Source organism: Drosophila takahashii, chromosome 2L, assembly GCF_030179915.1.
Source record: "Drosophila takahashii strain IR98-3 E-12201 chromosome 2L, DtakHiC1v2, whole genome shotgun sequence".
Classification (NCBI taxonomy): Eukaryota; Metazoa; Arthropoda; class Insecta; order Diptera; family Drosophilidae; genus Drosophila; species Drosophila takahashii.
The window spans coordinates 5615929-5633125 of NC_091678.1; the positions used below are offsets into that span (position 1 = coordinate 5615929).

The window sequence follows — 17197 nt, forward strand, 5'->3', positions numbered from 1 at the left end:
CTAAGAGCTCGCATTTGTTGTGGCAGCCAAATAAGGAACGAAAATAAATCGCTGCTTTATGCTGAAATGCAAGGGGATTTCTTCATATCTCTAAATGAACTTTAGAGCAAAGAGTAAATATTGTATGGAAATATCACAACAACGGGGATGATAAAACCAAGAAACTTTTAACAGTCGTGATATAAATAAAGCACTTCTAAAATAAGATAGGTTTTTATATCAGCCTATCATTTCTCATTATAAAAATTAATAATATAATATTGTTAGTCTTTTTCCTTAGCAATCTTGAGTTCCCACTCATGTCTACTAAGCATTCTTTAACCCATTTCCCATATCCGAAGTGGCTGTTTTCTTCGATAAGCCATCAACGCATCTGTAAGATGCGCCGAAGAGTATCTTTTCTTGTTGACTTGCTAATGAAAGCAAATGCATATGATTAATTACAAGGGAGTCTCTGCCTGTGACAGCAACAACAAATGAGCATTTTTATGTTAGCTCAACCCCTCGACGTCCCCGGCCATTTAAAAATATCATCAAAGCAAACAAAGGCCAGTGAAAATATGAACTGCAAACTGCAAGCGATTTGGGGATGCACAAGCCGCAAGAGGAAAACAAAAATTGGGAAGTGGCGAGTGGAAAACCCAGAGACTCTGATGAAAATCTTGGCGACAGTTGAAATCTTGAACAGTTGTTGTTTTTGTAGTTGTCCTGGTTGTTGTTTCTGTTATTATTGCCTTTGGGGAGATCGTCTCATTGGCATGGGCCAACTTGTTCCAGCCGCATCTTGGTCCTCGTCTTCGTCTCCATCTTCATTTTCATCTGACGACTGTCTGGCTGACAGGCGACTCCACGTTTGACAGTCGACACTGTCCAGGAAATCTCAGGGGGAAGAGCCAAGGTGCAGAGATTTTCTGGAGGTGGAAACGTGACACCCAAATTGATTTTCAAATTATGGAAAATATATGGAAAAAACTCAAAGATAATTGTTTTGAAATTTAAAATGTATTAAGATAGTCCCTCAAGAATTAGGAGATTAAATATTACCTTTTCGTACAGATTTCCAATAAAACTTTAAATAAAAATCTTTATTAAATTTCCATAATAAAGTTTTTTTTAATTTGAAATAAATAGTACTAAGAAATATCTGACAGAATCAGAGGCAATCACTATAATTATCAGCACTTTTTTAATCACGGAAATAGGTAATTGGAAATCATGATTAAAAATAATCTTTGGATAGTTTAAAAATATTTAACTTTTCTTTGATAAAAACAAATATAATACCTAAAAGGTATCCTATGTTTTAGTTTTCACATCGCACTATATATAAGCTCTAAATGGCTTTGCGGGTAGCCCATTAATCACCTGTCTTCCTCATCCTTCCGATATGTCAATCAATTTCTAGCGTGACTCACGCTCCCATTCCCAAGTTTCAGGCAGACGACACTTTTGCTTCCTTTTCAAATTTCCCTCCTCTTTTTTTTTAGCGGCTGCCAAATTCCGATGGCGAGATGTCGAGAGATGGCGATGGTGAGATGGCAGCATGCAAATTGCGAATTGCAAGGGGGCCAACGCACAAATCGAGTTGTCGTAAAATTAGCACTTAATGCTTTAATTAATTACTGAGACGTGCGATGCGGGAATCGAGCTGAAGTTGTTGTTCCCAGTGTCCCAATGTCCCGATGATTGTTGTTGTCGGTTGTTTGGTTGTCGTTTGTTGGCTGTTGTGTGCGGGGCATTTAATGCATTTCGCATTTATTTATGGCCATTGGATGCGCGTAACTCAACGATTCCCTTCCCCTTTCGCCCGATGTCTCATGTTCTGGCCACGTCAAGTGTCAGGCCTTTTCACCAGAATGCCCGAAAGCCAGGCAATCCGAAAATACAAAAGACAAAAATATACCCGCAATGCGAAGAGATATTCATTGGGCATCTCACGCAAATATTTCACACTTTCACAAAAGGGCAAATCTTTCTGGCACCTCACTTCCCTTTTTCTTTTTTGTGATTTTTGCCTTTATGAATGGACTGTGTTTTCTGGGGATCACAGGGTACACAAAAGATATTGCGGTTGCAGTTTTATATTTTCTTATCTGCTGACTTGAACAAGCTGCAATTTGGTTAACTGAAAGCAATGACCTAAATTCGTATTATGTTGTTTTGTGAAGTATTATATTATAATTCTTAAGAAAAAGTATTTTCTTTTCGTAGTAGTTTTTAAAATTTTTTTAATATTATTTAGGTCTCACCAATAGCTCAGATTCAATATAAAGTCAGATCATATCCTCCCTTTGAATCGATCAATTAATGCACGATTCACACTGCCCATCCTTTGACGAAAAACGCATCTCATTTTGCCTATCAGCTCAATTGTCACATGATTAATGCCAACGTGAGATATGTACCTTTGTGACCGGGGGCCACGCCCCTCTTGGCCATGACTTAATGAATGACCGCCTGAATGAAACGAATGATGGATGAATTGATAAAGGCAAATGGCGAAATTGTGTATTTGTTGGTGGCTATTGTGCGGTCCACTCATCTGCGATATGGAAAGCAGGTTCGGTCGCTTCACTCTTATCTAAGCCCCGTCTTGACCCCAACTTATTGTCAACATATTGTTATTGTGGCCGTGCGGATGCCTCGGCATGTGATTCATTCATTTGCCACAGTAATGCCCTCGAAAATACAATTTATCTGGCTTGGGGGATTTAGACATTGGCCTGGGTTCTCGGCCAGACAGGGAATGAGATACAGATACGGAGATACAGAGATACTAACCGCATCCGCACCCACCGAAAATCCTTTTCGGCCACTTGACTCATTAGGCGTGTATTGATACCGGACCCACTGCATCATCATCATCGTCCTCCGTTGGATCTTCTGGTGTTTGCATGATTTGCATTAATTTGGCAAATGTTGTCGATACCGGACGCCGACGATAAGCGCTGACATGACCAGATCCATTTGGTCATTAATTAGCCCACCAGCTTTCCAATCCTCCTTTCCTCCTCCGTGCTTTCTGGCCCACATGAAAGCCATGACATTGCATAATAAATTACCAATTCATTTCAGATTTCGCACGTTCTTCGGCCGCGGCTGCCGTTTCTCCTGTTTCCGGTTACACATTTGATTTGCTTTCACAAAATCGCTAAAAAAAAACCAAAAAGGGAACAGAGAAATCCGTTAAAGGTTGTCTGTTCAACAAGTAAAAGGCATTTCCAACGATGTTCTATTAAAAATTCATCAATTGATGGCTAGTTAGGTTGGAGAGTATGTGTGAAAAATGTGCAGTTTCAATTTATATATACTTTCATTGAATAATTACATTTTGCAATCTTTTCAAAGTGGCGAAATTAGCACGTAATCAATAAAATCAAAAAATATAAAAATCGGTTGACATATTTCTCATTAAAAATGTATTTTAAATATAAAACTTACTTATATTTCGGAAATGTATACCAAATGGTTTAATAAAAGACCAATCTTCTTCATTTCATTCTGACAACTTAAGCTCCTACAATGATTTCGGAATTCATTGATGTAAATTATATACAAGTTAGCCAATTAACAACGGTGAGGGTGTTTCCATAAAAAATGCACTTTTCCCACCCACAAATTACCAGCTTCCCCACTGGCAATGAATATAAACGATCTGTAGAGCTTGAGCAGCAGCAATGAAATAAATGCTGCCCAATCGAATAAAACAAATTGTGATTCATTAGAACAGCGAGAAAAAGCGGTCGGCGACTATGTCAAGTTAATCGGGGCACAGAATATAAAACGATGCCACAAGAAACGAAAATTTTGCTAATTAAAGTTAATATTGACAAATGATGGGGCGTTGGCGAATGGACAATGCCAAGATGTCATGTGGAGCCCACTATTCCGCCCTCTTCGCCTGTTCCAGTCCCTTTTTCCACTCTCCGATGCGCCAAGTGTTGACAGATCTATGGGCTGGGATGCAGGGCAGTCTCGGGGATTATGCACAGGGAGAAAAAATATATTAATTTATACCGCAAAATTATTAGCAAACTTTGGGATTTTCTTCAAGGCATTCAAGGCAATGATAACTTAAGTTTAGGTCATAAAGAGGGGTAAAAAGATCTTAAGTTTGAGAACCACACTTTTTTATTTTTTTTTTAAGAAAATTTAAAAAACTTAAATTTTAAATATCAAATATTTTTTATTTAATATTTTTAATTATATGTGCATGTAAATGATAAATATATAATGATCTTGAGATATTATTTTCTGTTGAAGATTTAATATTATTTTAATTATATTTTCTAAAACAACCCCTGATACCAGTAAAAACCTTGAAAATTCATTTGTAATGTTTTTTATAACTATAAAATATTTTCTCACAGTGTAGGTGATGGGGCGGAGAGCTCGTGTCGCTGTTGCCGCCTCCGCTGTCGCCGGCGAATGTTGAACGTCGAATCATGTCGATGTCGCTCGCGTTCAGATGCGAACGTAAATGATGCATGTTTAATTGCCGGCGCATAAATTAAATTTTTGGACACTGTGTGCGAGTGGGTGAGACCAGTTTCCCAGTTTTCCAGTTCCCCAGTCCCACATTTGCATTGTTTATGGTGCGTTTTCGGGGGGTCCCTCCAGTGAGATACGCCTAATCAGTTGCCTCGGGCAGATCTCGCGGGCTATATAATCTGACATTTCAAGGCTTTGGCGGCAACATCACTAAATGTTGAATTGCGTACACTCAGTTTTGATTGCGTTCTTAAAGTCGTAGAACAGAACTATGATAGATTAAAAAATCGAATATTTAATTATATTTCCTAAATGCATTTTTTATCATAACCATTCTAAAGCATCATTCCAATAATGCAACAGAGTCTAATATCTTTTATCTACTGCATAATGATCGATTATGCAACCCAAAGGTGCAATTAAACCTTTCAGCATTCAACCATAAATTTCACATACTTATGTTGAAGTTTTTGCCCCCATCCCACCAAAAATAAAAATAAACAGATGTAACGCAGAAAAATGCACTGCAATTGACACTCGAATGTATTTTTAATTGTTTGTTTTATTATTTTGCCAAATTAGCACGTCGTTGAGTGGCGGAAAAAGGGGAGGAAAGTGCCCAAGATAAAGCGAGAGGAGCACTTCAAAGGCCCTTTTTTCTGGGGCTGAACCATGCTAATGTGCCGCTAAGGGGCGATCGGTCTGGCTAGATATCTGGCATAAATCATAAAATAGAAATTCCTGAAAAAGTAAAAACCATTTTCACCCAAAAGCCAATGCAAATAGAAACGAGACGGAGCGAATGAAGTTTTTCCGAATCCGAAAATGTAAAAGAAAACATTTTTGGGAAGCTCGCCAAGCAGCCAAGTGGGTGGCAACTGAATTAATTTCTGTTTTTCTCTGGGCGCTGCTTTCATCAATTTTATTATTTTTCTTCTCTCGTTTTCGGGGTTTTATGTTTGCGTGTCGAGCAGAGCGACGCAAAATAAATAAAAACTTTAAGTACTTTTCGAAATTTGTTGTTGTGTAATCTTAAGTAGTGCGGCGTGCACACTCATAAACACTCACACTGATTCACGAAAACACTCGCACGAACACTCACTCTGCATTTCAGCCATAAACAGCCAGTCGCTTTTGTATATTGACATATTAATGCAATTAGTTTTTGGGGGTCGAGCTGAGTACTAATTTTATAATATTCCCTGCATCGTTATAAAGATTCATGACGAATTTTGAAAGGGAGGAAAAACTATTTCGGAGCACCTTGAAATGTTTAGAGTTCTAACAGAGCAAAAATGTTAGAGCATTCAATCAGTTTTTGGAAATATTTGAAACCTTTGATAAAAAAGCACCAGAAGTTGAAAATCTATCTATATTTTTCCATGATAATTTTTAATGGATTTTTAAAAGTTTTTCTAATCTATTAGCAATACAAAAGGATATCTAATTTTACCCTCACCGCTGCTCTTGCGAGATAATATTTTTTAACAATTTATGAACGCTAATATTTCCTGGACGGGGGTTCACCCACTGGAAAAATCAACCTTTGGCCATTGTTTCCAGGCAAACACAATTTACACAACTCCTCGAATGCAATTATCCTGCGCAGTGCGCAGTTTGTTATTCCCTGATTATGAACCCCCGACAGCGGCCGTGCCAAAACCAAATTACATGGATCGCAACAAAGGAACGGACCCAATTCGGTGCCATAATTTATGGTTCCTTCATATATGTGTGTGCTCTATAAAAAATGGTGTACATAGAAATGGGACACTGTGCCAACCCATTTCCGCTGTGCGCAGAAGGCTAATCAACGTGGAACAACCCCCGAAAACGAAAAATAAAAATGCTAAAAAATGAAATAACCACCCGTGGCGATTTCGGAACATCCAGCATCCCGAGTTGTAATCCCAGCTGTAATTTTGACGCTGATCCCGCAACTCTTAAATCATGTTTCTATTTATGTTGTCGCAGGAGATTTGCGTGTTCCTCATCCTCTGCCCATATATCTCCAATGAATTCCGCCATAAGAAATGCGGATAGTTTTGATCGGGGCTTGGAGAGGTGTTGGTAAGCCGGCTTAAGGATAATACCGGGCGTTACTTTCGTCACCCTCAGCCCGGAACTGGTTCTCAAGGGCTGTTTTTATTCTCCTTTTTTAATGGAACCCTCCCTTCCTTCTCTTCCGATCGATCATCCATTTTAATTAGCAACAGAGTGTCGATAGCAGAATGCACAAACTATCAATTTCACTCACCCTTCATCGTCTTGGTCTATTTACATAAGTTCGAATCACACGTGACGAATGCTGAAGTGCCATTCGCCTCGAAAAGGGGGCGTGTCCTCTTCGCTATGGTTTCGAAACTCGAACATTCCCTGCCACTGAAGGACACTATTTCCAATCACTCTAGATCCTGCGACAGCTGCTCGAGTAGGTGGTCTGCAATTGATAAATGTGAAAAGTGGTACATATGGTTTATGGTTTACCCCGAACAGCAGACTTCCACTGGCAGTTGATAGCCACTCGATGAGGCTGCTTGATGATTAAGTAACTGTGGGAAATTGGAGTAATCTGAAGTACTTAGCCCTCACACAAAACATTATTTAGATAATAATATTCTTTAAATAGATTTAATTCTTAAAATTGCTGGCTAATTCATTTCCAACTGGTTTTTTATTAATTTACAAAATGATCTATCCCTTTTATTACTATCCGAAATGCGTCTACTTTAAAAGCAGTTTGTACTCATTCGCCGAGAACACGTCTCCCGTAGATCATGCCATCATGTTCGTTAAGAGTGTTCCAAGTAATGTTTCTCATTTTGGACAATAAGCCAAATGGTAACAAAAATATTCCCCCTTCCCATCTGAAACCCCATCTTTCAATCATCGGCTCCATTGATGATGATTCATCGCTCGCCGCTGGATGCACTTGAGCAACGCAGAAAGGCACTCTACAGGATTAACCTCTTCCATGACATCACGTCGCCTTGTTGCCGATGATGAGTTTCAATTTCGGGCCGCGCTTTTAAAGATCGTTTCTGAATAATTATTGATCATATTGTTATCCACTCAAATGGGCCCGCAAAGACCTTTCAATTAATGGGCGAGGTTCTGGCTTTTTGAGGCTGACCAAATGCTGTTTTGTTTATCATGGTCTTGGCCTCTTTCTCCTTCCCTCGCCAGTTTTGCGTTCTGCGTTTGCCGTCTCTGTTATTGCATTTTGTAAAGTAAACATTAAACATGCCAAGTGCTGCTGTCGCCCGATTGCCACCCACAAATTACACACGCATATAGATACAGTTTAAAAAGGGGGCGTTGGGAGATGGGTGGCAGTGGCACACACAGCTGCACATTATGCAAATATTTACTTTGCGTTGATGAGGCTGATGAACAGGACACCGATGACGACGGTCCATTGATGAAGCCACTCGTGGCCCCTTGGCAAAAATACAGAAAGGCAAAAATAAAAGGCAGAAAACGAAAGGAGAAACATATCGAGGGCTTACAGTACGGACGGTACGGTGGTGAATGGCAAAAAGTGCTGCACAAATAATGTCATACGGCTGCCTCATTTGCTTTAACCCACCCACTCCTCGGCCTCATCGCCCACCACCCACTAAGGACAACCCCTTGGCAACCTGCTGCTTCAACTGCGATGTTGCCACTGCATGCGATTTATCCTGCGTTGAGTACCCTCGAATGGTAGGGGGATATCAGTTTGAACAGTTTTTCAATCAAAGATGAGCTTGGAATTCAGATTTATTATTTTTAAAATATTTTATTGGGCACCTAAATAAAAAGTAATTGAAATTAATAAAGTTAGATATAATATAGAAACTTTTCACAAATACTTGGGATAGTTAAAGGGTATTTTAAAAGGGTATTTTAAAAGTCGAATAAATTGTTTTTAATTTCCACTTGTTTTTTCCGCTCGCTCTTTCGAAGGCAGTTTCTCAAACTGCTGTTAGCATAAATTTCAAAATTAAAATCGCAACGAGGCGACATATGTATGCAGGCGGAAAAGGGGTGGTGCTGCCATTTGAAGAGGGGGTGGCTCGCAAAAGGGGGAGTCGGGGGATGCTGGGTTCAGTTTCGAAAAGTAATTATTTCAAGCAAAGGCAAGGCGCCAGGGGTTTTGTTAGCCCTTCAATTCTTTTTGTCTCTTTTTTTTAGCAGCTGTCACTTTGGCTCGACATTTCGCCGGCTCTCTTTCTATTTTTCCGCATTTCTCACCTTTTCCAGCTTGCTTGTTTACATGGACAATAATTATAAAATTTACGTTGCATTGTAATTGTTAGTATAAATCAATGTCAAATGGAATTCATCTCGCTCCAACCCTCTGCTAGTGACTTTTCCCCTCGACCAGCAGCAACCCCTTGAAAAACGTCTCCTGCCTGCGTTTTTGTTTCGATTTAATTGCTTGTTAAAGTTGAATTGTGCTGCGATTGCACGTTGCACTCTGCCGGGGACTTAATGATGCAGGAATTTGCTGACTTGGCCGGAGTGGCGGAGGAAATCAGTGGAGTAAAATGCCGGGGACAGCTTCCTTCGACAAAATCAACTTTGACTTCAGACAATTTGCTGGCGGCATATGAGTGCAACAAATTACGGAAATCATTCGAAGAAAAATCCCCCATTTTGGGAACAAACATTTTTGCATTCCGCTCGGACAAAAGCAGCCCAAATGGGGCTTCATTAAATGTTGGACTCGAACCGAGAGCAAAACCAAATTGCACTCCGAAAAATGATGGTGCCTCCTTTCGCCATCTCAACACAATTGGGAAATGTTTGCCATCGTTTGGCCAGGCCAAAAAAAATACGAACAAAAATAGAGTGGAATGCGGGGACAGACATTTGAAGTATTAAATAATTTGGCGCCATTGTGTTCACACCACACGACCAGCCCTGGAAATCCTGCCATGTTTATATGTGCATTCATGTGCTTCTGTATTTTCAAATTATTTCTTCATTTTCTGCACAAATATGCACAAATAAAAAACAAGCAGCTGACAGAGGAGAAGAAAAAGGCGGAGTTGCAAGTGGGAAAATGGCACAAGGCATTGTCGTTCTGACTTCCGTGGTATCCTTAGAAAGGGATTTGCTAAAATATTGAAAGGGTATCTCGAATTTGAGATAAAGGTAAGCGTCTTTATAAGGCGATTAGTAAAAATATGTTTGTTTAACTTATTGAAAGTATGTAATTAAATAATACCAATGGTAATACTTAGTACCTCTTACTTTCTACCATAAATAAATATCAAAAAGTTATTGTTAAATACCAACTTATGTAGAAATGTTATAAATATCAAAATGGGGACCTGTTCATTTTACGGTTTTTATAAGAAAGACCATATTAACTTCGCCCATGGCAACTGACTTCTGGTTAGTTTTCTCAGTTCAGTTTTGTGTTTTCCGTTGTCATTACGTAGTTGTCTGCATTATTTGCCGTTTGATTCTTACAATTTGTGAACCATGTCGGGATGTTTGCATGCGATGACAAAAGGATGATGATAATAATGATGCTGCTGCTGCTGGTGGCAACCTCCTTTGGCATGTTTTTATTTCTAGCAAGCATTCAGCCCTTGTCGTCAAGAATAAACAACGTAATTGCGAGTTTGTGTGGGCGACACAACATCAACATCAACTGGAACACCAGAAATACTGGCAACTAGCAACTGCTGCCACCGCAGGAAGATGAAAAATGCATCTAGGCTGGCGACAAATAATCCCAAATGGCTTGGAATTCTTGGCCATCGATGCTGGGTGTCTCCAGGAAGAGAAGCCCATTTAACCAGGCGGTCTAGCCCATCCGCTGCATCCATATCTACCATATATCCATCATAAATGTCAGCTGCTTTACGATCGGTTGCCCTTTGACTGTTTCGCTGTTTTCTATATTTTCTGGATGTGGTGAGGCGCTTCAAAAGAAGGCCGGAAAGGCCTGATGCATGCAACTTATACAAACACTGGGAACTGGGAACTCTGAACGGGGTACTGGGGATCTGAAAACTGGGAACCGGGAACTACGGCAGAACACGCATACAACAATAAAATTTATAGCGTACCGTGTATAAAACGGCACGCGGCTCATTCCTGGAACACATGTTGCATCTCCTCCATTCAGCCATCCAATGTTTGCAGGGGGGACGAAAACGAGGGCAGAGAATTACGCACAGTGGGTCTAAAATCTAACTTAAATGTGAAAAATCTTGAATGATTTTTATTTAATTTTCAAAAATTTAATAGTTTAATTACATATTTTTACAAATATTTATTTGTTTTCATATAATAATAGCTAACAAACACTGTGTATTTTTTTTTAATAATTAATTATTATAATACAAATTAAAATAGCTAAATGAAATAAATATTAGTTCGCATCTTATTGCAAGTATATCAATAACTGTATCTGATTAAAGAACTGAATATGATATGATATCTGATATGATTTTAGAAAATTCACTCAATGGAAAGCTGATACAGAGATTATCATATCCTCAGTGACCGTATACTAAAGTAACCTTTCCTATTAAAGTTAATGATGACTATTTTCCGTTCGATGTTTGTATTGCAGGCCAATTTGAAGTTTCCATTGGCCATCATATAACCGAATAGCTGCAATCTCGACTCTTTTTCAGCTTGTAAATGAATTAATTGCCTGTTAAGCCGAGGACACTGTAACAAGGCCTTGTATGGATGACATGTAACCCGGCTTTGTTTACTTCATAATTTGTTTTTGCGTTGTCGTTTTCATCTTTTGAGTTTTCGACCACAGAAAAACCTTTCATTCTCTTTTTTTCCAACTCATTTTTTTGTCTTTTAGTTGGCACCGCTCGTTTTACGAGCCTATCTGCCAGATTGTTTGGGTCACATTTTATTTTTGCTATTCTTCTTCCGCCGGCATTGCCTGTCATTTCCACCAACCGACTCCACCGAAGAAAAAATAAACAATGTTTTTTCCTTCGCTTTGGTTGGGCAATTAAACTGCAGTTTGGTTGTTAAACATTTATGCCATGCTCTCGACTCTTTGACTTGACTTGACTTTCGGGCTGAGTGATTTGTTGTAGTATGTAGATGGATGTGGATGAGGATGTGGCGTCGTGTGTAAAGGGGGCGGACTGCGGTGCGGGGGCGTGGCCGGGTGAAAAATGCAACAACTTTGTTGTTCGGACAGCCAGTGATCAAGTTGTCAAACATTTTTACCCCTCCTCGAGTGTAAAGCACTCAAAAGGTTGAAAATTGCATGTACAAATTCCATTTGAATTGTTTGCAAATTTCATTTGGCTTCCGAGGGGGTGGAAAATCAGCAGGATAGATGCGACAGACAGCTGGCCACCATAACGGACATCCGGCTAATGCGATCCTATTCCATTTCTGGTTCCGGTCTTTACGCTTGCGCACCATTTTCGCAACCTTTTCGCTCGAGTGGTTAGGATGTTCTCAAAAATGTTCCCAAAATGAACTGCAGTCGCATGTCCAGTGCCCCTATTTCACATGGATTACACGAAATAATGGCGCATAAATCCGGCAACGGGATTGCCGGTGGCAAATGCAATTCAATGGCCGCTGATTGCCGGCTTTCCACATTTTTGGTGGCCAAGGGTCGCCAGTCGAGAGTCCTTGTGAAAAGTGGCCATAGGAAGGGGAAAAAGGGGGTGGAAATCGAGTGGTCAGGGGATGACAATGACAATGCCGCCGAAGAGGTGATCATGGATGCGTAATTGTTTATTGGTTTTGCGTTAAGAATTTGTTGTGAAGAAAACTGTGATTGTTTTTCACAATATGGGTCGCTGGATATACTCTTTTTCAGCTGGGGAGATTAAATGTATTGGGTGAAAATGTTGCACAATAAGTATATGGGTCGAAATGAAAGCAAAAATCGAGCAGCTCAGGTAATTTTAGTATTTTTAAGAGATCAAAAATTTAAGTGTGCATCACAATAATCCTATAAAATGAAAGAAAGTATTACAATATTTTTAATTTATTGAAATTTGACAATAAATTGCTTTACAAAAATGTAATATTTTACATGATTATTAAATCAATTAATTTTTTAATATAATTAAAGTTTCCATTTAAATATTTTATGTTAAATCTATTCATATTTGTTATTAAATAAAAAACCATTCAAAAGTGCTCTAAGTATTTATGTTAAAACTTAATTCGAATTTGTCTAAAAACTATAACATAAATCAGAGTAAAGCATAAGTTTGCCGACTGAGTGCCACTGCAGCAGGCTAATTTGTGATTTTAATTTGGTTTATTGCCGCATAGACAGTGCAGAGATGCCAAAAAAAAAGAAAAATGGAGTAGAAAAAAGCGAAAAGCCAGGAAAATGTGAAGAAGAGTAGCCGCAGACAGGGGGATTCTGGCGTATTTTTCGCTTGCCAGGAAAATGCTGCAGCTGCTTTGAAGAGCCGCCAAATCCCGACATTAACCCTCCGCTGCCCGGACTTCTCCCCTCCGGAAAAAAGCGAGATTTTCCAGTGAAATTCAAGAGGTTGCCGCATGTTGCAGAAAATGTCGCAGAAAATAAAACCAAGGTCGCGTGTGGCACGTGATGGGAAAACTGAGCGCACACGTCGATCGGATCACAACATAATCCGGCCCCGAACTAAGGTTATCACTTTGGTAAATATCTACGCTGCCCCTGTGGATCGAATATCAATCAATTGGCTGGCAGTGACATTCGAGTCCCGGTGTCGGGCTCTAATCACCCAAAAGATTCTCAACACATTTTGCAAATTGCTTTCAGTTCTCAGCTCGATTGTGGGAATCGAACAAGGGAAGGGCATTCATCCAGAGGGTTACTTGAAGTGCGGGCCTCGCCATCCAATGGGGAAAATATTACAATTTCACTCTCTATTATTCTTTGTTCTACGCCCAGACTTGTGAAGGTTATCAGCTAGCGAGATAAGCAACTGCATTTCGAAAATAATAAAAAAAGAAAATTAAGCCTCATATTCTTTCGAAATGTTTAGCGGCTCATGTTTCAACTTTTCAGAGCACCAAGACGAGACATCTAGCATCAAATTCCAATTGAAATGAACCATTAAAAACCCGAAACAAAATTGAAGTATAAACAAAGAGTGATTAATGTTGATAAGCGACTAAGGGGAACAGAAAAAGATGCCTGAAGAATTTCATAAAATTAAAGCCAATTTTAGTATAGACAAGAAAATGCTTAAGATGTTTACAAATCCTTAACAATTGAACCTTTCTTTGTTCTTATAAAATTAAGACAATCCTTTTATATTTACATTTTTTAATCATCCCATATATATTTAACATTTAATAGATCACAAGATTGTAAAAAATATTCCATTTGAATAAAGATTACTTTCATTTCAGTTCAGAACGTTGAGTCGTCGACATCATAGAAATTTATAGTATTTTCGTACTCTTGTTGATTTGACACCTAAGCTTGTGTTGCATTGACAAATGTGATTTTTTGAGGGAAGCTCACGAACTGGGCTCGCAAAAAACCGGCATTTTAGAAAAATTGAATGCCAATATCTTACTATCTGTTGAAATCGTGGAGTTGGAACGGCAAAGCGACGAAGTAAACCACAAAGTAAAAGAGACTTTAAAATGTAGAAAGACTTAAAAATCCAAAAAGCTGAAAAACAATTAAGGTATAGTATAGTAAGGCCTAAGCTCGAGAACGAACTTTAATATTTTAAATTTGAATCTAACTACCACACAGGAAACCATAACGAATAAATGAAAGGATTAAACTCGACCGACAATAATTGTTTTAATAAATAAATTTATTATCAATGATTTTTACCTAATTGTTCCTGAGGTAAATTTAAGTTTATCTAAATATTTTAAAATAAATTATATTTAATGAATTGACCGACTTATCTGCTTAAGAGCAAGACAAACGATTTCTTATCTGAAGTCCGGCATGTTTATGGACCGAATCGCATCATCATAAACGTTGTTTCCAGATCTCCGACCAGCAGCAATCAAAACAAAGCCATCCCGAAAACGAGAAGATGCCCATATATTGTCTATGGGAATGGGCGGTCGCAGTTCTATGCAATTAGAGACAGCGCCCTGATAGATAAAAAGAAAAAACCGTAGGAAAAGTCCGAAAGATGCGCTCAAACTGTAACAAATATAAATAACAAAGAAAAAAGTATTTTGTTAAGTTTTTTTAGTTTTCTTTTATGGCCAGCCCATAAAAGCCACACACATAACGCGCCCCTGGATTGAATCGAGATGATACCATCATATCCAGCCAAAGAGCCGAAGAAACACTTGGCGACACTGACGACGTGTGGTCCAAAGTGAGGAATTGGGCAGGGGAGATGGGAAATGAGAATCTGAATCCGCATCGAAATTGGAGTCAAACTACGGCTCTGAATTATGAAACACTTTCCGCATTTAAGAAGGAGAGAAAACTGCGGCGAGAGGAAAAAGTCGTGCAATAAATAAAACACTTCAAAAGTGCACTTAAGATAACAACACAAAAAGCCAAGAGGCTGGGGGAAAATGGAAACGAAGACAAAAGAAGAGCCCCAAGAAGTGTGAGATGAGATGAGATTCGTCCCAAAGTCTGGGTAATACATATGTGGGTCATCTCAGACTCGACAATTTTGCCTGCGGCTTGCATTTGAAGCTGAGAAGTAGAAAGAGTTCTATAAGTTGGGAAACTTCAAGTTCTTATATGGGTTATTAAAAATGTATGCATGGCTATATAGAAAATGAAAAGTTGAGAGAGAAGAAAGAGTTATTGGGTATTGTAAAACTTTCCTTAAATATTAAATTCAATCATTCTATTTTTCTCTGATTATGCAAATATAATTTGCTTATTTTCTGCATCTTTTCATTTACCTTTAACTTGACCAATCCCAAATCGTTTTTAAACATTAATCAAACTCACGTTTAGTCGCCTTCATGACGACCCGAAACAAATGCAGACATCAGCAGCTCCAGTTTCAATGTCAGACAGAATCAATAAATTGCAGAAAAGGCTGTCATTGTTTTCGGTAGATACTACCGATGGCTATTACTTCCAGGTGATTTGCGCTGTGTGTCCATGCCTTACACTCCGGTGAACTCCATTCGATCCTTTGCATGCCGTGATGAGCCCGAAAACAGGAGCATATTTTCCACGTGCACTGAACCCAGTCCCATTCCGAATCGAGCCCGAAAGTCCCTATCCCAGAAATTATACCGGGCGCACTTACGCCTGACTGAGTTTTTCACACGTTCTCGGACATCCTGGGCCCTGGGTTCTGATTTCTGGATTTTGGCAATCGGCCCAGGGAGCAGGCCCCAGGCAAAAGTCGAGGCTGGGATCATAAAGCAAATTACCCAGGTCGTGGCTTCGGATACATATGGTTTGCTCTTGGGTGCTCTTCGTTCAGAGGGAAGGAGAAGGGGACCTCCAAAAATAGCTGTCAATTGGGCAATGCCAAAAGTTCTCCCTCTTCCCACTCTCCACCGTACACACAAATCGAGGCAGGCATAATTTATAATTCAATGAGTTAAAGTTGAATGCAGCACGGCATTTAACCCACCGTCATTAGCAGGGAGCGGGGGCCTCGTGGGCCTCGTGGGTTAAGGAAGAGACCCAAACACATCGGGCTTTTGGCCCTCGGGCGCATGCCACACAATTCACCTTGAAGCCAAACTCAGAAGCGAAGATTAATTGCCACTGCCTTTTGTTCGGCGACTACGTATCTTGGGCTTCTCAGTACTTCGCTCTCTGTTGTTCATATATCTGAGCTATGAATCTTTGAGCTAGTGGTGGCATAAAATCACGAGGGAAATACAAATGAGTGCACTTTGTAGTGAATTTTAAAATTTTCTGAATAAAATGAAAACTGCATAAAAATATGAAGTTAAAAAAATACTCAAAAATAAATAAAAAATACAACATTTTTTTTATTATTTTATGTTATTTATATAATTTGAGGCATATATAAAATTAAATACAATTTTTAGATGAATAAGAAAATATTAAATATGTTTACAATTCCTTGACAACTGAACCTGCCTTTATTCTATTGAAATGAAGTCACCCCATTTATATTTAGACTTTGTAATCATCCAATATATACAATACAAATTAATGGCTCACATAGATTGTAAACAACAGTCTATGGTGCAAAAATTAAATGAATGAAGATTATTTCCATTTTAGTTTAGTACGCTGAGTCGTCGTCAACATATCAAGTCTGATCTGAGCGCAAAAAAAAATAATGAAGAAATATATAGTATTTTTTGCACTCTTGTTGATTTCACACCAAAGTTTGTGTTCTAGTGACAGACTAAAAAATATAGTCGCTGGATATGGTAAACTTATTGAAGCAAAGGAACAGGAATTACAAACACTGGAGTCGCAGATCAACGACTCGTTGAAAAAACTGGATGATATCAAGTTAAATAACGCCAATGTCATGGAATTGGATCGGCTAAGAAGCGAACTTTTACAAAAAGAGGAACTTCTTCGGGTCTGCGAAGGCAGCATTAAGAATCAGGAAACCAGTTCTGCCTTCTGGAATACAATGAAAGATATAGTGAAGCCCAAGCTGAAGGAAAAATTAAAAGATTTGAAAGCTGACGAACTGGCTACCAATGCCACAACCGCATGGGAAACAATAAAGGATAACTGGAAGGATATACCCCGCCAGATTGTAGTTTATTTCACTGAGCATTAAAAATAAAACGTATATATTTTTTTATTAAA

At 38.9% G+C, this 17197-nt stretch overlaps 1 protein-coding gene and 1 long non-coding RNA gene across 2 annotated transcripts; both read left to right on the forward strand.

Moving 5' to 3' along the window:
• The first annotated feature begins 13858 nt into the window (after nt 1–13858).
• On the forward strand, nt 13859–14588 carry LOC138912030 (uncharacterized). Its single transcript, XR_011417667.1, has 3 exons — nt 13859–14129; nt 14201–14299; nt 14371–14588. It is a non-coding gene; the product is annotated as an uncharacterized lncRNA (long non-coding RNA).
• Nucleotides 14589–16675: 2087 nt separating this feature from the next.
• Nucleotides 16676–17197, forward strand: LOC108055889 (putative leucine-rich repeat-containing protein DDB_G0290503). Its single transcript, XM_017139446.3, has one exon. The coding sequence runs from the start codon at nt 16710–16712 to the stop codon at nt 17166–17168; it is 459 nt and encodes a 152-aa protein (XP_016994935.2). The 5' UTR covers nt 16676–16709; the 3' UTR covers nt 17169–17197.